Source organism: Nicotiana tomentosiformis, chromosome 5 (assembly GCF_000390325.3).
Source record: "Nicotiana tomentosiformis chromosome 5, ASM39032v3, whole genome shotgun sequence".
Classification (NCBI taxonomy): Eukaryota; Viridiplantae; Streptophyta; class Magnoliopsida; order Solanales; family Solanaceae; genus Nicotiana; species Nicotiana tomentosiformis.
This window is the reverse complement of record NC_090816.1, coordinates 86,120,420-86,141,805: the sequence shown is the minus strand read 5'-3', so window position 1 is coordinate 86,141,805 and position 21,386 is coordinate 86,120,420. Positions and strand designations below refer to the sequence as shown.

At 38.5% G+C, this 21,386-nt stretch overlaps 2 protein-coding genes across 2 annotated transcripts; one reads left to right on the top strand and one right to left on the bottom strand.

Moving 5' to 3' along the window:
• The first annotated feature begins 12,256 nt into the window (after window positions 1-12,256).
• On the top strand, window positions 12,257-12,592 carry LOC138892716 (uncharacterized). The gene has a single exon (XM_070176452.1). It carries the CDS (start codon window positions 12,257-12,259, stop codon window positions 12,590-12,592), a length of 336 nt encoding a protein of 111 aa, XP_070032553.1.
• A 5,076-nt stretch (window positions 12,593-17,668) lies between these two features.
• Window positions 17,669-20,679, bottom strand: LOC104086860 (transcription factor LAF1). Its single transcript, XM_033653577.2, has 3 exons — window positions 20,447-20,679; window positions 19,534-19,663; window positions 17,669-18,911 (listed from the first exon to the last, which is right to left on the bottom strand). Exons 1-3 carry the CDS (start codon window positions 20,583-20,585, stop codon window positions 18,362-18,364), a joined length of 819 nt encoding a protein of 272 aa, XP_033509468.1. The 5' UTR covers window positions 20,586-20,679; the 3' UTR covers window positions 17,669-18,361.
• Window positions 20,680-21,386: the final 707 nt, after the last annotated feature.

The following is a 21,386-nucleotide window of genomic DNA, read 5'->3' as shown; positions in this document are numbered from 1 at the left end:
CCACACCTCTAAGCAAACGAGTAAATCTCTACTCCACGTACATTACCTCCACCACGAATATCAAACTCAAATCATTCCAAGAGTTCCGGTATTCCCATAAAGTATAATACATCATGCATCCAGAAATTTCCTTACTCAAGTCATCCTCAAAATCAAACTCTTCAAGTCATAATCAATCCATAAGTATGCCTCAGACCAAACTAATATAACACATAACCATGCAATCAATCATCGATAGTAGACTCCCCCACTTAGCTCGAAGCCATAGAACACGACATCCCATGACCCACAATACCCTTACTCTATTACTGCCATAGTCCCGCACTGTAATCCAGCAAAATTCTTCATAATCTCGTGTAGCACTAATCGTAAAAATACTCCAAATCATTTGCTAAATTCATATTCATCCTCGTGACAGTCAAGCCAACTTTCTCAAGAGATCCCAACAAAAATTGCGACGCATATGACCTATTGGTAGAAAGAAAAACTCATCACATGACATCATAAGGGTCGCACAATCTCTGAACACCCCGCAGGGGATAACCCACCTGCTAGCCTCAAACTGGCATATCTCTATGCCCCTTTCCAGGCCACAACCACAATGCAATCACTTAATCTTACCGAGTTTGAACTCGTAAACAAGACATAAGAATCAACTTTATTCCACACATGAACAACATGAAAGATCCCTAACACACTCGTAAATCAGATATGTATAACATATCAAGATAGAAATCAAGCACCAACTAGTTCTTTTCACATCCCAAGCAAACTCTTCTCGTCACATCCAAGCCATCTGAACACATCATACAATTGTCCCACCACTCACCGAGCCATAAATCCCACTCATAGGGATATTATCTGACATATAAGCCTAAAAGCACATGCTCACATAACTGAAATCACCAAGCCCAAGTTGCGGTCAAAATTCGACCTCAAATCCTCCAGACTGGCCTATCACCAAAACATAAAAACACATCTCGTACCTCATCCATGGAATCACCAGCCGTCGATGCACAACTGATACAGAGCGCTCACATAACATACGAGTAAGTGGAAGGAATTCAAAGAAATACGCTTTAAGCTAAATCAAAGTCGCACGATAAGGAAAGAAAGATGGGAAGTTTATCGTAGATGCCCTGTAACCTCTCGAAGATAGATGTGGACGTCATCATACCAATCCGCAAGACTCTACTAGACACTTGCTCATAACTCGTAAAACCTATGAACCTAGAGCTCTGATACCAACTTGTCAAGAATCATGTTTCAAAATTTACAACATCATATAAGACTTTTCATTTATCAATTAGCATGAGGAAAGCACATCTCTATGCCTACATGTCAATATGCATGTTAAGTCATCAATTATCATATACCGCCTAGCATGAGGAATAGACAACTTTATGCTTACATGTCAAATCATAAATGTCACATTACCATCTAGCATGAGAAAAATGCATCTCTATGCCTACATGCCAAGTATGCATGTCATATGAATTATTTCACGGTGATATCCCCAGGTACTATCACTCTCAACATACTCAAGTTGTCTGCTCAATTGCCTACTTCATCACACACACAATCACTTAGCACTATACGGGTGCCTGGCTCATAAGCCCATCATCAAAGCATGTGTATATATCATTGTGTCTGCGCTCACTACTGGTATGTCAAATTCCGGAGGGGTGGATCCTGCCCAAGCACTAATCAAAGCCTATAAGGCCTGCTACGGCATGCAGCCCGATCCACCTAATAATAATAATAATAATAATAATAATAATAATAATAATAATAATAATAATAATAATAATAATAATAAATCCAATATGGCATGCTGTGGCGTGCATCCCGATCAACAACAACACTCATAATACGGCTCTCAGGCCCTCCTCGGTCATACAATCTCTGAAGTCTCAAGGACTGACAATCTCGTACCACTCATCCCAAACAATGATAACATGTGATGTAACAATGAATGATAAATAGAGACTGAGATATGGTATGCAAATGAAGAACCATGACTAAGTATATAATTACAGTTAAAGCAGATAACTTAAAAATAACATAAATAACCTCTTTAGGTCTCAACCGAATAAGCACATAGCCTAAACATGATTTCTAACATGAATCACAGCTCAATTACTCTAACGAGTAGGGATTATACGGATAGAACAAGACTTGATAACAACACAGTACAAAAGAATCAACCCGGATCATGATTACCACAATGCACGCCCATCACCAAGCATATGCGTTATCCCAACACAACACGAATAATACGTTTTGCAAGGATAAATACCCTCAATTCCAAGTTTATAAATGTTACTTACCTTAAACAAACCAAATCTAATACCGAGCAAGCCAAACAATACTCTAGAAATGCCTTCCCACGGAAAACATCCTACGAACGGCTCGAAACTAACCAAAAGCAACTCAAAAATATCAAATAATGCCTTAGGAAACAACCCAATCGAAAAAGGTCAAATCTTTAATTAAATACCCAAAGTCAACCAAAATATCCACCCCGAGCCCGCACCTCGGAACCCGACAAAACTCACAAATCCAACAACCCATTCAATTACGAATCCAACCATGATAATTTCACTCAAATCCGACTCCGAATCGATGTTCAAAATTCAAAAAATACTTTAGAAAAGTTTAGACAAAAACCCCAATTTCTCTTTAAAAATCATCAATCAAATGCCAAAATAGAAAATGGAATTACGGAATATAATCAAAACAGAGTAGAAAACACTTATCCCAATCCATGCGGTGAAAAACAACTCAACAATCGTCCAAATCCGAGATCCATAACTCAAAATATGATAAAATGTCTGAAACATTCGAAATAGAGTACTTTATACATTGCTCCAGGGGTACCCTTTGCGAATGCGGAAGAGGCCTCGCGTTCGCGAAGCACAAACTACATTACCATAGAAAATACCCTTCGCATTCGCGGCACAAGCCTCGCGAACGCGATGCACAACTGACCCAGACCTTCGCGAACGCGGCAATAACCTTGCGAATGCGAAGACAAATTCCTCCAGCTCCCAACTCTCCTAGGCGAACACAACATTGTATCACGAACACGAATAACAATCAGCTTAACCTTTCGCGAACTCGTTCCACGTATCGTGTCCGCGAAGAACAAATTCACAGTAGATCAAAATCACACTTCTCGATCGCGGCTGGACCTTCGCGATCACAAAAAACATCGGAGGCATCAAGTAACAGTAGAAAAACAGCAATACCAACATGGACCAAAATGGTCTGAAACCCGTCTGAAACTCAACCGAGCCCCTCAGGACCCCGTCCGAACATACCAATAAGTCCCAAAATATAACACGGATCTACCCGAGTCCTCAAATCACACATAACAATATCAAAATCATGAATCACACCTTAAATCAAACTTGAAGAACCTTTGAACTTTCAACTTCCAAAACTTATGCCGAACCACATCAAATCAACTCGGAATAACCTCAAATTTTGCACACAAGTTTCAAATGACATAAAAACCTATTTCAACTCCCGTAACAATAATTCGAACCCGATATACTCAAAGTCAACTCTCTGTCAAACTTATGAACATTCCAAAACCCAACCAACTTTCGCCAATTTATGCCGAAACCTTCTAGAAATATCCAAATACGAATCTGGATATACGCCCAAGTCCAAAATTACTATCCAAACCTAAAGGAACTGTCAAAACTCCAATTCGGGGTCAAATACATAAAATTCAAACTTGGTCAACTCTTCCAACTTAAAGCTTCTAAAATGAGAATCATTCTTTCAAATCAAATCAGAATCACCTAAAAATCAAAACTGACGATTCACACATGTCATAATACATCATATGAAACTACTCAAGACTTCAAACTGCTGAACGAAATGCAAATGTTCAAAATGACCGGTCGGGTTTTTACACATTTCAATATCGTTGTGGCATGCAATCCGATCTCAACAATTATAATAATTACTGTTACAGTGTACAACTCGATCCCAAATAATAATACCAATAACAGTTGCGGCCTGCAACCCTACCCCAAACAATATGAATTAAATAAACAAACTTAAACCAACTACGACGTATTACAAAATAAAATGCAATAAAGGAACTAAAAAAAGAAAGTCACGAAGCGGATAAAATAGTTATATGATAATACACAAAATCAAATAGCAAGTAATAACAATTAATAAATAAAGATACGGATACAAAGAATCAATTAACAATTAAGGCATGTAACGGATAAAGACATAAATTCAATGAGTAATTGCAATTGACAATTAAAGCATTTAAAAATTAATAACATGAATTAAATAAGGCAAGAAATAATTGAAAATAATAAATAAATATCCTAACCCGCATGTATATCCTACGAATACACATATACACTCTCCACCCTGCATATATGTCGTCCCACACATAAATCAAGTAGTAATTAAACCAATCAAGCCCTAATTCTCTCAAGTCAAGGTTAACCATGACACTTACCTCTTTCGCAATCAATTCAACACTCAACCACGACTCTTTCTTTAGAATCAGGCTCCATACCAGTCAAATCTAGCCAATTATAGTTCAAATAATTCAAAATAAAATTTAGAAACTACCTACGAGTGAAAAAGATTCAATCTTTAATAAATTTGGAAAAAGTCAACAAAAGTCAACCCAGGCCCGCCAGATCAAAACCCGAGCCTAAGGTAGATCTCAAATACACATAACCCCACGAGTCCATATATGTGTTTCGTTTCAAAATCCGAGTCTAATTTGAGTCTCAAATCCCAAATTTTTATTTTTCAAAATATAGACAAAAATCCCCGAAATGTCTCGTTGATTCTCATAAATTTGATGTTAAATCTCATGTATAATCATGTAATATAATTGAAATAGATCAAAATTACTTACCCAATGATTGTAGATGAAAATCTCCTCTTACCGAGCAAGGTTCTAAAATGAGAGAAATGAGATCAAATCCTGACTTTCCAGCCCTTTTTATTCAGGCCCAATGTTGAAATTGTGAACCCTCACAATTGCAAAAAATGACCCGCAATTGCGGCCCTAATAGCCTAAAGGGGAACACGCAATTGCGAACCTACCTTGTTCCAGTCTTTCTTCGCAATTGCGAGTGAGGCATCGCAATTATGATACCTGTCCCCTACTGATCACTTCGTAATTGCAAAGCTGGTGGGTTGTTTTAAGTGGTTTAAGTTCTGTAAAATACTCTCCCGAGGTTTTTATATCAACCCTAGGTAATTTCAAGTCTTCCAAACTGATTCTAGTGCCAAGAAACCCGAAGTACTTGCTAGTTTCGCTTCCTTGTTCTTGTGGCTGCATTGGAAGGATACTCCGTGGTGAAGTAATCTCAAATTGGAGCTGTTCTATCTGTTTAAAGGTAAGGAACCTATTATTCTACATGTATTTAAGCTTATCCAAGTTGCGACTAAGTCGTTGAAGCTAGAACTTGTGAGATATCTATTGAAAGGCTTATTAGTAATGTTGTTGATTGGTGGACTATTTGGGAGGTCTAATATGATTATTATTGATGTTGTTTGGGTTGTTTGGTGATTGTTGTAACCTGTTGGAATTCATATATATAGGGGAGGTGCTGCCTATTTTATCGTAAAATAGATTGTGGCCGATATATAATAGTTACGTCGCTTAAACGATAACTATAGTATCATTTCTCTTATTATAGACTAAGAAGTCGTGACATTTACATAGCTTAATGTTGGGCAGTATATATAAGATATGTGAGGATATCCTTTTCTTTCTTTTGCACGACTCTGATTGTTCGTAATATAAACGAACGAGATTCCAAAGATACTCCACTGTTAGAAGCCAGCACTACTTATATTGTTTCCCTTCTTATGGAAAGATTGATGCTGATATTGCTTCTCTTATTCTTATGTATCAAATGTTGTTGGTATTTCTTGATTCCTATAAGATTCATGATGACGAGTTAAGTCTAATAATATACGGACTTTACCGACCTTACTTCACTCCGAAAGGTTTAGAATGTGATTCCATCAGTCCAAAATGCATGAAAACAATCTACCGAGCCGCGCTATAATCGGTTGGGTACGACACCTATTGTGCAACCACTAGTCAGTTGGGTTTTATTGAGCTCCACGTGGCCGGGTACAATTCGACCAAGCCTTATGATGACCGGGTACGTTTTTACCGAGCCTGTTATGGCCGAGTACGATATGATGATGATGATGCCCAATGTATAATTAGCTTTCACAACTACAACTTCAATACTTCACAATGAAGGTATTCCCATGAAACAACAACTTCCAATTCAAGTGCATAACATAATCTTAACAATGAAAGGGATAGCATGAAATAGCAACTATGTCTAAATGCATGAGAATAACTCAACACTGGAAAGAATAGCATGTAACAACAACTACAAATAAAGTCATATAAGGGAAGCCTCGACAATGAAAACTAGCACATATAATAACAGCTTCAATTAAGGCATGTAGGAATATACATGAAAACAAAAGATAGATCAAATAATTATAACTTCAATTAAGTGCTTAAAAGTAACCTAAGAGTCTAAAACAGTCAAATACCATATATAAGACCGTGTACACACTCGTCACCTCGTGTACGCATCTTCCACATAAATCAAATAGTACAATCAACCCAATTCCTAAGGGGTAGTTCCCCCACACAAAGTTATACAAGAAACTTACCTCAACTAGGCCAAATCAACACTCAAAAATAGCTTTTTCTTTAAAATTTATCTTCACACGGCTCAAATCTAACAAAAACGACTCAATATCATCAAACAATGCAAGAGAAATTAATTTTGATTAATAAAGCTAAGATCTTTACACAATTATACAAAAGTCAACCTTGGGCCCGCTCAGTCAAAACCCGGATCCAAGGGTAGATCCCGACTACCCATAACCTCACGAGTCCATTTATGTATTTTATTTTCAAATCCGAGTCAAATTCGACTCTCAGATCTCAAATTTTCATTTTTCAAAACGTAGACAAAATTTTTCAAAATTTCTGACTGATTCTCATAAATTTTCATGTATAATCATGTAATATAATTGAAAATAGATCACAATCACATACACAGTGATTGTAGGTGAAAATTCCCTCTCTAAATCGTCTCATACCGAGTCTAGGGTTCTAAAAATGAGAGAAATGAGATCAAATCTCGACTTTCCAGCCCTTTTGTTTAGGTACGGATATCGCATTTGCGATCCTGGATTCGCAATTGTGAACCCTCACAATTGCGGCACCTGACAGACTTGAGTAATGTCGCAATTGCGACACTGACTTCGCATTTCAAAGTTTGCTCATCTCGCAATTGCGTCCACTTGATCGTAATTGCAAACCTACCCACTCCCAGCCTTGCTTCGCAATTGCAAGTGAGATATCGCAATTGCGATACCTGCCCCTACTATTCACTTCACAATTACAATAACTAGAGCAGCAACAACCCAAAAATGAGTCCAAACCATTCTAAAGCATGTCCAAAACTCACCCGAGCCTTCGGGGCTACAAATCAAACATCCACACAAGTCTAAAAACATCATACGAACTCGCTCGCACGATCAAAACACCAAAATAACATCTAGAACCACGAATCGAACATCAAAACATATGAATTTCAAGAGAAAACTCAAGACCCTATTCAAAGTCCCAAAATCAAATTCCGAACCCAATAGCCATAAATTCAACCTACGGTCAAAATTAGGGAAACTTCTAAACCTCAAATTATCAACTTTCGGTAAAAACAAGTCAAATCAATCTAAGGACCTCCGAATTCAATTCCGGGCGTACACCCAAATCCAAAATCATGATACGAACCTATCAGAACCATCAAAATAATGTTTCGGGGTAGTTTTCATAAAAGTCAAACATCGGTCAACACTTCCAACTTAAGCTTCTAAACCAAAAACTAAAGGGTCCAAATCAACCCAAAACCTTCCCGAAACGAAACTAACCAACTCCGTAAGTTATAAAACCAAATAAACACATGTGAAAAGCATCAAAAGGGGGAAACAGGGCTCAAATACACAAAATGATCGATTGGATCATTACAGCACCATAATAGAGAAGGCATTAATTATTTATATATTTGTGAATTGGGTTGCGCACCGCAATAGACAAAATATTAATTATTTATATATTTGTGGATCGGGTTGCGTGTTGCAACGGAGAAGACATATTTCATTGTTTTAAGCTGTTATTTTCCGTATCAGGATTGTTATGTAATATCTATTCCAGTTTCCATTTATACTTATTTTCTATATTTTGTTGTTATTTTATCATATTCATACAAGTTTTAGTGAGTGCCTTGTTATATCCTCGTCACTACCTCGTCGAGGTTAGGCTCGACACTTACAGATTATATGGGGTCGGTTGTACTCATGCTACACTTCTACACATCTTGTGCAGATTCTGGAGTTGGTCCCAGCATAGTTAGTGGAGGCTTTCTCGGATTAGCTGATCACGGGGACTTGAGGTATAGCTACACGACATCCGCAGCCCTGTAGTCCCTTTCCCTATCTAGTTCTACTATTTATTTTTATTTCAAACAGTTGTACTTTTGTTCAGATTTTGGTTGTAGCACTGTTAGAATGCTCATGTACTTTTGACACCAGATTTCGGAGTTTGATTAATCAGCGTTTGGACTTATTATATTCATTTTTAAAAACTCTACAACTTTATTTCTTATTAAATTACTTTCTAATTGGTTTTAAAATAATTAATTATGTACTAATATTTTCTTGTCTAGCAAGTGGACGTTAGGCGCCATCACGACCCCAAGGTTGGGATTCCGAGTCATGATAAGTTAGTATCAGAGCCCTAGGTTGCCTAGGTCTCACAAGTCATAAGCAAGCTTAGTAGAGTCTGGAGGATCGGTACAAAGACGTCTGTACTTATCTTCTAGAGGCCATAGAGCTTTAGGAAATGTCACTTCTTTCTTTCTCTATCGTGCGAATTTATTCTATCACGGAATTTTGAACCATTATATTCTTGTTCTCTTTTATGTGGTAAGGACACGCACAACATCCACAGCCGGGCAAGAGCCAGAGCCCTAGGTTGCAGCCACTACTAGGGGTAGGGGTCGGGGCTGAGTTAGGGACCGAGGCAGAGGTAGAGCTCAGCCTAGAGAACATGCAGCAACACCGATTGCAGAGCCTCAGATAGAGTAGGAGGAGGAGATCCCTTTTCAGACTACACCAGTTGGATTAGCTCAGGTCCCGAAGGGGTTCATTGCCACTCCCGTACTTTAGGACTCTCTAGTTAATTTGCACGTTATGGAGAGTGTGGCCTAGGCTGGTGCATTTCTTGTGCACCAACTGTTTCTCAGGCTGGAGGAGGAGCCCAGACTCTCGCTACCCACACTCAGAAGCAAATGACTCCTATATATTAGACTCTGGCAGTCCCAACAACTGGAGTAGTTCAGCCTATCATTGCTACATAGACCGGGGAGAGGACCACAATGTCTTCTGAGAGGTTGAAGAGAATGGATAAGTTCACTAAGTTATTTCCTATTCGATTTGGTGGTACACCTTTTGAGGACCCATATGATTTCATTGACTGTTGCCACGAGGTGTTATGTAACATAGGTATATTAGAGTCCAATGGAATGAATTTCGTGGTATTTCTAATGCACGGCTCCGCCAAGAGGTGTGGCAGGACTATGATGAGCCAGACCAGCAGGATCGCCTCCACTCACTTGGGATTAGTTTTCACAGCTATTCTTGGAGAAGTTCATTCCTTTTACTCTGAAGGAGGAGTACCGCATGCAGTTTGAGTGCCTCTGGCATATTAGTCTGACTGTTACCCAGTAAGAGACCCGATTCGTAGATTTATCTCGCTATGCAGTTGTCCTGCTCCCTACTGAGAAGGAGAGGGTGAGAAGGTTCATTGATAGCCTTACTTTTGGTATCAGGTTACAGATGGCCAAGTAGACAGGGGATGATATTTCTTTACAGCGGGTGGTAGAGATATCTAGATGGACTGAGATGATTCGTGGTCAGGATAGGGAGGCGGTACCTGACAAGAGGCCTCGTTATTTTGACAGTTTCAGTGGCACCTCGTCTGGAGGCAGGGGTTTATTTGGTAGAGGCCACCCTCACGGGCTGATTCAGTCAGCACTCCAGGCATCCCATGATGCTTCGGGTAGTCGTGGTTCTTATGGGCTTTGTCCTGATTAGCTAGCCTATAGTGCAACTTCAGCTCCCATCAGTGCACCTTCTATTCAGAGCTATCACCGTCATTATCCAGGCCGTCAGGTTCAATCCCAGATTTAACAGTCACAGTAGTTGAGATAGTGCTTTGTTTATGGAGGTACAGTTCATATCAGGAGATACTATCCCAGACTTCAGAGTAGTGTGCCTTAGCAGGGTTCATGTGCCATGGTTCCGGCACCGGTTGCACCACCACTCGCTCAGCCAGCTAGAGGCGAGGGTCAGGCAACTAAAGGTAGTGGTCATGCCATTAGAGGTAGATGCCAGCTAGTTAAAGGTCATCTAAGAGGTGGAGGTCAGAGTGGTGGGGTTCAGTCCCGTTTTTATACATTCCCAACCAGACCTGAGGCAGAGTCATATGATGCGGCCATCACAAGTATTGTTCTAGTTTGCCATTGAGATGCCTCAATTTTATTTGATTCGGGCTATACTTATTCATATGTGTCATACTATTTTGCTTTATATCTGGTTATGCCTCGTGATTCTTTGAGTCCTCCTATTTATGTGTCCACACATATAGGAGATTCTATTGTGATATATCGTATTTATCGCTCGTGTGTGATTCCTATAGGGAGCTATGAGACTAGGGTAGACCTTCTATTTCTTGATATAGTGGATTTTGATGTGATCTTAGTCATGGAAAGATTGGTTGTCACCTTATCACGCTATTTTGGACCGTCACGCCAAGACTGTGACATTAGCCATATCGGGGTTGCCTCGATTGGAGTGGAGAGGGACTCCTAGCCATTCCATTAGCATGGTCATTTCATATGTGAAGGCTCGGTGTATGGTCGAGAAATGGTATCTGACATATTTGGCCTATATTCGTGATCCTAGTGCGGAGGTTCCTTCCATGGATTCAGTACCAGTTGTGCGCGAGTTCCCAGAGGTATTTCCTACAAATTTGCCAGGGATGCCACCCGACAGAGATATTAATTTCTGCATTGACTTGCTTATGGGCACTCAGCCCATTTCTACTGTACCATACTGTATGGCCCCAGTTGAGTTGAAAGAATTGAAGGAGCAGCTATATGATTTGCTTGATAAAGGATTCATTAGGCCTAGTGTCTCGCCTTGAGGTGTACCGATGTTGTTTGTGAAGAAGAAGAAGGATGGAGCAATGATGATATGTATATATTATCGGTAGTTGAACAAAGTCACTATCAAGAACAAGCATCCATTGTCGAGGATTGATGACTTATTTGATCAGTTTCAGGGTACCAAGGTGTTTTCCAAGATTTACTTGAGATCTGACTACCATCAGTTGAAGATTAGGGTATCAGATGTCCCTAAGATAGCTTTTCGGATTCGGTATGGTCACTATAAGTTCTTAGTGATGTTATTTGGCTGGACTAATGCTCCAGCAGTCATAATGGATTTGATGAACCGGGTGTTCAAGCCCTATCTGGATTCTTTTGTGATCGTCTTCATTGATGATATTTTGGTCTACTCCTGCAGTCGAGAGGAGCACGAGCAGCATCCTCGGATCGTACTTCAGACTTTAAAGGATCGTTATATGCCAAGTTTTCAAATTGTGAGTTCTGGTTGGACTCAGTTACCTTTTTGGTCCATGTTGTATCTTCGGGAGGGCATTAAAGTGGATCCAAAGAAGATTGAGGCAGTTCAGAACTGGCCTAGACCTACTTAAGCTACAGAGATTCGAAGCTTTTTGGGTTTGACAGGTTATTATCGGCGGTTCGTTGAGGGGCTTTCATCTATCTCAGCCCCATTGACCAAGTTGACCCAAAGGGGTACTTTTTTCAGATGGTCCGGCGAGTGTGAGCTGAGCTTTCAGAAGCTCACGACTGTATTGACTGCAGCTCCAGTGTTGGTGCTGCCTATAGGTTTGGCAGCCATTATTTACGCGCTGAAGATTTGGAGGCACTATTTGTACGACGTTCATTGTGAGGTCTATACCGATCATCGGAGTCTCTAGCACTTGTTCGAGCAGAAAGACCTTAATTTGCAGTAGCGGAGATGGCCAAAGTAGTTAAAATACTATGATATCACTATATTATATCATCCGGGGATGGCCAATATAGTGGCCGATGCATTGAGTAGGAAGGCTAAGAGCATGGACCATTTGGCATATTTACCGGTAGTAGAGAGGTCACTAGCCATGGTTGTTCAGGCTTTGGCCAATCAGTTTGTGAGATTGTATGTTTCAGAGCCCAGCCGTGTTCTTGCTTGTGTTGTAGCACAATCATCATTTTCGGAGCGTATAAGGGCTCGCCAGTTTGATGATCCTCACCTGTTGGTATTGAAGGACACGGTGCAGCGGGGTGGTGCTAAGGAGATTTTAATTGGTGATGATAGTGTTATGCGGCTTCGGGGCCGATTTGTATTCCAAATGTTGATGGGTTGAGAGATTTTTTCCTTGAGGAGGCTCACAGTTCGCGCTACTCCATTCACCCAGGTGTCACGAAGATGTATCATGACTTGAAACAACACTATTGGTGATGAAGAATGAAGAAAGATATCGTTGCTTATGTATATCGGTGTTTGAATTTTCAACAGGTGAAGTATAAACATTGGACACCGGGTGGATTGACTCAGAGATTGGAGATACCGGAGTGGAAGTGGTAGCGCATCACTATGGATTTTGTGGTAGGCTTAACACGGAACTTGAAGAAATATGACACAGTCTCGGTTAGGGGTGGGCATAATACTAACCGAACCGAAAAAATTGGCCGAACCAAAAATTTTATTTTTTCAGTTTATTCGGTCGGTGTGCGGTTTATATTTTTTGAAAGTTTGGTGTTCGGTTCGGTTATCGGTTTTGATGATTCGGTTTTCGGTTGAACCGAAAAACTAAGTTTTTTACCATAGATTTCATTTACTGTACTTCGCTCAATTTCTCTACCTGACACTTCAATTTCAACTAACTTTGCCTTAGTAATTAAAGTAATGTTTATATTCATCCAATACGTAGCCATGTCTCACTCAAGTAACTTAAACACTTGATCTTAAGTTGCTGGCACTTCAAGGATGTATTATGTTCAAGGCTATTCTATTTAACTATCTTATTTAATTGTTAATTGTGGTTAGACAGGTCAACTTTTTCACAAAATTTTAATAATAAAATTAGATGATTCGTTTACTTTAGAACGTGTAATTAGGTGTGCTATATATCGTTACGTGGAATCCTTCTTTATCAATGCATATAATCTAACTAGGCAGCAACTTCTTTTCTAATGGAAAAAATACCAAGCTCCAGTGTGAAACTTAAGGAGGAATTTTATCAATATTGATTATCCAAACTAGATGTGCAAGAATATAATTTACAGAGGTAATACTTTGAAAAAAAGTTATATATGAAGATCTATTTTCAGTAGATGAAAGCCCAAGTATGACAGGTCTAAACCACTGAATTGAGCCGAAAATCGACCGAATCGATCTTTGAGAAACCGATAAAACTGAATTAACTTTGGTTTGATTTTTGGTTTACCTAATACAAAACCGAAAATCGAACAAACCGAACCGAACCGACCAACGTCCACCCCTAGTCTCGGTTATTGTGGACCGATTGACTAAGTCCGCACACTTCATTCCGATGGCGACTTCCTATTCTTTAGAGCGGTTGACTAAGATTTATGTCTAGGAGATTATCTGCCTGCACGGTATGCCCATTTTCATCTTTTCTGACCGAGGCACGCAGTTCACATCGCACTTTTGGAGAGCTGTGCAGCGTGAGTTGGGCATGCTGGCTGAGCTGAGCATAACGTTTCGTCCTCAGATAGACGGATAGTCCGAGCGCACTATTCAGATCTTGGAGGATGTGTTACGTGGTTGTGTTATGGATTTCAGAGGTTCATGGGGTCAGTTTTTACCTCTAGCAGAGTTTGCCTACAATAATAGCTACTAGTCGAGTATTTAGATAGTGGTATGAGGCATTATATGGGAGGCGATGTCATTCGCCGATTGGTTGGTTTGAGCCCGGAGAGGCTAGGTTGTTGGGCACTTATTTGGTCTGTGATGCTATAGAGAAGGTTAAGATAATTCAGGAGCGACTTCGCACAAACCAGTCTAGATAGAAGAGTTTTGCGGACCGAAAGGTTAGAGATGTGGCATATATGGTGGGTGAGAAGGTTCTCCTTCGAGTGTCGCCTATGAAAGGTGTGATGCGGTTCGAAAAGAAGGGCAAGTTGAGCCCGAGGTTTATTGGGCCATTTGAGATCTTAGAGAGAGTTGGGGAGGTTGCATACAGGCTTGCATTGCCTCCTAGCCTATCAGGGGTACATCGGTATTTCACATTTTCATGCTTCGACCATGAGGATAGCTCGCATGTTCTAGACTTCATCATGGTTAAGCTTGATGAAAAGCTGGCCTATGAGGAGGAGCCGGTGGCTATTCTAGCCCGACAGGTTCGAAAGTTGAGATCTAAGAGTTTTCCTTCTGTGAAAGTGCAATAGAGAGGTCAGCCAATCGAGGAAGCTACGTGGGAGTCTGAGTCTGGTATGCGGAGTAAATACCCCACCTTTTTACCAGTCTAGGTACTTTTCTATCTCTGTTCGACGACGAACGTTCTTTTTAGAGGTGGAGAATGTAACGACCCAATAGGTCGTTTCGAGTACTAACCCTTATTTTTGTATTCCTAGGCCTCTATTAGCTTCTTTTATGTTTCTTGATTTGTGTTTGTGGTTCGTGTTATTTTCCGGAAAGTGTTTACGTAAATATTTAAAGAAAATGTGATTTCTGGATTTAAAAATAACTTGAGTTGATCACGGTCAACATTCTTGGTAAACGACCTCGGATCGGTATTTTAACGATTCTGATAGGTTCATATGATATTATTGGACTTGTACGCATATTTTGTTGGGGTCTGGGGTGACCCAAGTGAGTTTCGACGCATTTTGTGAAAAATTGTGAAAAGTGAATTTTCAAGTTGAAATCTTGAGTTTTGATGATCGATTCTTGTTATTTAATGTTACTTTGATAATTTGAGGTAGTGAGAATGTTCATATGATATTATTACACTTGTGTGCAAGTTTGATTTGGAGCCCGAGGGATTCTGGTGAGTTTAAGATAGGTTTCAGATCATTTTGAACTTGTAGAACTGCATTTTTCTAGTTTAAAGTTCCTTGTGCTTCGCGATCGCGAAGGGGAAACTTGGGCTGGTTGCTCTTCGCGAACGCGAGAGGCCGGTCACGAACGCGAAGCAATGGGGGACTTACCCTTCGCGAACATGACAGTCATCTCGCGAATGCGATGCTTTGGGAAGATCTAGGGGAAGGCAAGTGGTTCCTCTTCACGAATGCGGACCAGGGTTCGCGAACACGATGCATGCTGGGAATTAAGCCTTCGCGAACGCGAAGAGGACCTCGCAAACACGATGGCCTTTAGGAAGCTACTTTTCACGAACACGTCAGGTGCTTCGCGAACGCGAAGAACACCTGACGCTCAGCTATTTAAAAGCTGAAAGTCGGGATTCTTTTGCAAAATACCATTTTTTAGAGATAGAGCTCGACCTAGAGAGGATTTTGAAGAGATTTTCCTTCCCACTTCATTGGTTAGTGATTTTAAACTAGTTTTAATATATTTTCATAATCACCCATTGATTTTAACCTTTAATCTATGAATTTCATGGTAGAAATTAGGGGTTTTGGGTGCAAATTATGAATTTTGCAAAATTGAGATTTAGACCTCAAATTGAGGTCAGATTTCGAACAAGTCACATAACCGGGCTCTAGGGTGATTGGATAATCGGGTTTTTGATGTGAATCTCGGGTTTTGACCAAGCGAGCTCGGAGTTGACTTTTGTTGTCTTTTTTCAATTCTATTAAAGCTCGAATCTTTTTCACTCGTGGGTAGTTTCTAAAGCTTTTTTGAGTTGTTTGAACTATATTTGACTAGATTTGAATGGTTCGCAGGTTAATTCTAAAGGAAAAACCGTGGTTTAATATTGATTTGGTTACTGAGTGAGATAAGTATCGTGGTTAATCTTGACTTGAGGGAATTAGGACTTGATTGGTTTAATTGCTACTTGATTTATGTGTGGGGATGGTGTATATACAAGGTGACGAGTGTATATGCGTAGTCACGGGTTAAGCATGCGTGTTGGGATATTTATTATTGTTTTCAATTATTTCTTTCCTTCATTTAATTCATATTATTAATTGTTAAATGCTTTAATTGTTAATTGCAATTACTTGTTGAATTCATGCATTTATTCGTTACATGCCTTATTTGCTAATTGATTCTTTGTATCCTTGTCTTTACTTATTAATTGTCATTACTTGCTATTTGATCTTGTGTGCTATTATATAACTATTTTATCCGCTTTGTGACTTTCTTTGTTTAGCTCTTTTATTGCGTTTTATTTAGATTACGTCGTATTTGGTTGTAGATGTTCATTTATATTAATTTTGTGTGGGATCGGGTTGCGTGCCGCGATGGAGAAGACATATTTCATTGTTTTGAGCTGTTGTTTTCCGTATTCGGGTTGTATTGAGAAAATTGAGCTTTGATGTTATTCTGGGCCCTCTGATGCGTAATTTTTGTTCTAGTTTCCATGTTATACTTGTTTTCTCTATTTTGATGTTATTTCATTATATTCGTACAGGTTTTAATGAGTGGCTTGCTATAGCCTCGTCATTACCTCGTCGAGATTAGGCTCGACACTTACAGAGTACGTGGGGTCGGTTGTACTCATGCTACACTTCTGCACTTCTTGTACAGATTTTTGGAGTTGGTCCCAACAACAGTTAGTGGAGGCTTGCTCGGATTAGCTGGTCACATAGACTTGAGGTATAGCTGGACGGTGTCCGCACCTGAAGTCCCCTTCCCTATCTAGTTCTACTATTTTTTTTTCAAAAGTTGTACTTTTATTCAGACTTTGGTTGTAGCACTGTTAGAATGCTCATGTACTTGTGACACTAGATTCTGGGGTTTGATTAGTCAGCGTTTGAATTTATTATATTTGTTTTTAAAACTCTACAATGTTATTTCTTATTAAATTGCTTTTTAATTAGTTTTAAAATAATTAACTGTATACTAATGTTGGCTTGCCTATCAAGTGGACGTTAGGCGCCATAACGGCCCCAAGGTTGGGATTCCGGGTCGTGACATGTTTTCTAAAAAAAATATAAAGAAAGAATATATCTTTTCTTTTACCTTTTATTTTCTGATTTAAGATGCATGCTCTATTACTTTTATCCAAATTAAGTTTTTTGTTAAAAATATACTAAGATGAAAACATAAGATAATGAAGTAGAGAAGAAAGAACATGAGATGAGTTATGATGAGATCACTTGAAGTGAGGGATGAAGTAATAGGATAGCTTTGTCTTATCACTTTACTTCTTGACACTTTTTTTTCTTGACACAGGGATTTATTCGACCTTTTAACGTCCTAAAAATACATCATTTTGAAAGTTCAAATCATAAACAATGTAATATATTACGTTGCCTTAGGGATAGAGGCACACCACGATACTCTTCCAAGTTTCATAATATGTTTTCTATTGCCATATTATTGCTCTACTCCTTTCTTCCGCCTACTATCCAAGGGTTATCAAGTCCTATTTCTCATGTTATTATAGATAGAATATATCTGTAATTACAACATGGAGGAAAAAAATGGCATTTATGCTAACAAATTAGCGATTAACTCAGACTGTTATCACTACGAAGAAAACAGGACCTTAAAGCACTGATGGTTCTGGTTTATTAGTTTCAAATACTTACCACCATTTGACAAAGCGAATTCTTCTAGTGTAGAAAAGAACTCAAGCTAGTGTATATGACATCACTGTTTATTAGCCTGTTTGGTCAAGCTTGTTTTGGGCAAAAATGTTTTTTTGGGTCCAAAAGTGCTTTTTGCAAAAAATTGAGGTGTTTGGCCAAATTTTTAGAAAGAAAAAAAGTGCTTTTGACGAGAAGCAGAAGCAGTTTTTGAGAAGCAGAAAAATGTAGCTTCTCTCCAAAAGCACTTTTCTGAGAAGCATTTTTGAGAAAAATATACTTAGAAACAGTTTTCAAAAGTTTGGTCAAACACTAATTACTGCTCAAAAGTATTTTTCAAATTAATTAGTCAAACACAAATTGATTATCGCCAAAAGTATTTTTTTGAAAAGTACTTTTAAAAAAAAGCACTTCTCAAAATAAATAGATTTTAGAAGCTTAGGCCAAACAGGCTATATGTTGAAATCACCATATAACAATTCTTCAAATCCATTTGTAGACAACTGATCCTCAAACTTGAGTTGTGCTTGAAACATATCATCATCTACTGTTTCATTGTTAATCCCTTGAATATTTATGTCATTCTCATAGGCACCTTTACTCATCATGAAAGCATCTTGGAACTCTAAACTATTGTAACACAAATTATTCTTGGAAAGATCTGAATTCTGGAAATCCTGGACATTAAATTGATCTAAAGAAAACCACTCGGCGAATAATACTTTACGAAACTTGCTTTTACGAGGTTCTTTTAAGAAATCCACCAGTGAAAAATCTTGATCTGTATCTGCCAATGATCCTTCTGTTTGTGCAAATGAGTCCAAACTAGAGTTTCGCCAAGTCAACTTCAATGAAGAAGAAGAAGAAGATACTACATCTATATTTTGGCTCTGGCCTTCACTTTTTGCTTTTTTGGCCAATCTCTTCTTTAGATAAGAGTGCCAATGGTTCTTAATCTCATTATCTGTCCGCCCAGGCAAATGCTGTGCTATCCGAGACCACCTGTTTATACCGAACCTTGTTAGATACTCAATATAATGAATAACTACCATCTGTTCTTAATTAAGGTAAAATTTAAATCCAAAAGTTTATTAGCTAGTCTAGTGAACAAGATTTTCCTTCCCTAATCCCTTACTCTCCCATAATCTGTATTTTGAGCCAGTTAAACTTGATCCACCTAAGGCTTTTTTAGGATGTTCAAAAACCTTTTTATACTGTCAATATATAGAAATTAATCTCATTTACAAAAAACCTCCTCTATGCAGGAGCGGAGCTAGAAGGCTGAATACGGGTTCGGCGAACTTAATAGTTTTTGCTCAAGCAGTGTATTTGTGTTAAAAAGTTAATTAAATATGTATGGATATTAAATTTAAAACTCATTTATTAGTACTTGAAATCATCGTTCTAAAATCTAGAACCCATAAAGTTGAAATCCTGGCTCCGCCTCTTTTTAATAGCGGTTTTCATCTATTCCCTACCATCTATGTATTTTATGTACATTTTAGGTCAACTTTCAAGAATCATTTGGCGTACTTGTATTTCATATTTTAATAAAAATTGAGGGCAGTCAAGGCTGCTAACTGCTTCACATTCAAGAAGAGTAAAGGAAATAATGGTCTCTTACTTGCTGCTTATCATGCTATGAAGGGTCAGGATAGTCTCATCCTCTTCTGTGCTAAATGCCCCTAGTTTTAGGCCTGGCCTTAAATAATTAATCCACCTCAATCTGCAACTCTTTCCGTTCCTTTTCAAGCCTGTAAAACAATACTTAATATTATGAAGGAATACCACAGATGTCAAGTCATATAATGCAGGTTAGAATTGGTCTTGACTCTTTTTGGGTGTTGAAACAAAGTCTCACGTTAACAGTTAAAGAGATTAGATAGTTATATATAAGGTGTATGGGTAATCTTAATGTTATGGTACCTTTTTGAAAAAAACCGTACATAATTTGCTGGAAATAAACAATATCAGAATATCTTTGGGTTAGTTTAGCACAGCATAACTAATCAATCCCTTTATGTTATAAGAGAATTCAATTGTTTGTTGACTTATTGCTGCCACCCTACTTGTTCCCAACAAAAAACTATTCCCAAGTAGTGCGGCATTGTACCGCTTAGCAATCATTGATCTAGCCCAAGTTTAACTTAGTACTGCTGGATATCTGAACTATTTTACTTGCACATGCTTAAAATTAGTAAGCTCAAATGTTGTCGACAAGTTAAGTTATGCAAGAAATAAAGAGACAATTATTGTACCGCATTTATGAATTTTGTGACCATCTCATCCGAAAGCTCATGGTATTAGAGCAGACAGGACTTAAGTATCACGATTACCACCACATGTTTGACCCATGAAAAATAATTAGGCCTTTATGTGGGACGTGTCGAAGATATAATTAAATAAATAAAAGTGTGCTATCTTGAATAACTTACCATAAGTTTTTGATAAAATGATCACACAATTCAACTGTTGACACACAATTTAGCAGGGGTAAGTGTCTGGCATTTTATGAAAATATTAAGCTAACTACTTACCAGCATTGATGGGGACGGAGCTCCAACAGACATGACCGTACGTAATAATGTAGTCTTTGAGCTTCTGGTCTTCATCTGGAGACCACAGTCCTTTCTTGTGCTTTTGCTTTGGCTTGTCTACTGTTGGCTTGCATCTCATTTTCAAACAATTAAATAGGTACTCGTGAATGATATGTTTCAGATGCTTGGAAGAAAAATATATGGCTTTTGTGTGTCTCTGTAGACTGTAGAGCATGAAAAAGAGGAGTTAGAAGTCCTAATGATGTGGTTAGCCGACCTGATATTTAAAGGGAATTATAAACCAAACCACCTAACATAACATTTATTGATATATATACTACTACGATTATATGTCTCAATCCCAAACAATTTGGTTCAGCTATATAATTTCTCATTGTTCATATCGAGTGCCAGAGCCAGAACTTTTAATAAGGGAATTGAAAATATAAAAATGGAAACACATGAAGTCAATAAATTTAGCATCTATTATATCTACAAAATAAAAATGGCCTTGCAAATATACTACTATAATTTTCTGAGGAAATGGATTCAAATGTACCCTTTTGCACCCCAGGCTCCGCCCATGTTCATATCTCTCATTTAAATTCCGAGAATTGATTAGGAATTAGAACCACTTGAGACAAAAGTATCTTAAACCTTTAGGATCCATGTCTGGTGTCATTTAGCAGTCTTACACCTACTTGACAGAAATCACTAACTGTTTCTCAAGGTTTTTCAAGCCCCAAGCTAGCTACTATATGTTTATATTTTGATTTCAAGTTTTCTAATATATATATAATTCTTGAAATACCAGGTTATATTATCAAGGAATTTGAGTTGCCTTGTCGAGGTTATAAAAGCATTTCGCCTTTGTATGTGATAAAATTGATGAATGACAGGTGGACGTTCGTCGAGTTGACATGTGGCAGTAAAGACATAT

Coding starts and splice junctions, on each gene's coding strand:
- LOC138892716 (XM_070176452.1), top strand. CDS start 12,257: ATGGCCAATATAGTGGCCGATGCATTGAGTAGGAAGGCTAAGAGCATG.
- LOC104086860 (XM_033653577.2), bottom strand. CDS start 20,585: ATGAGATGCAAGCCAACAGTAGACAAGCCAAAGCAAAAGCACAAGAAA. Junction 19,664..20,446: donor CTCCGTCCCCATCAATGCTG/GTAAGTAGTTAG, acceptor ATTGTTTTACAG/GCTTGAAAAGGAACGGAAAG. Junction 18,912..19,533: donor CATAGCATGATAAGCAGCAA/GTAAGAGACCAT, acceptor CGGTATAAACAG/GTGGTCTCGGATAGCACAGC.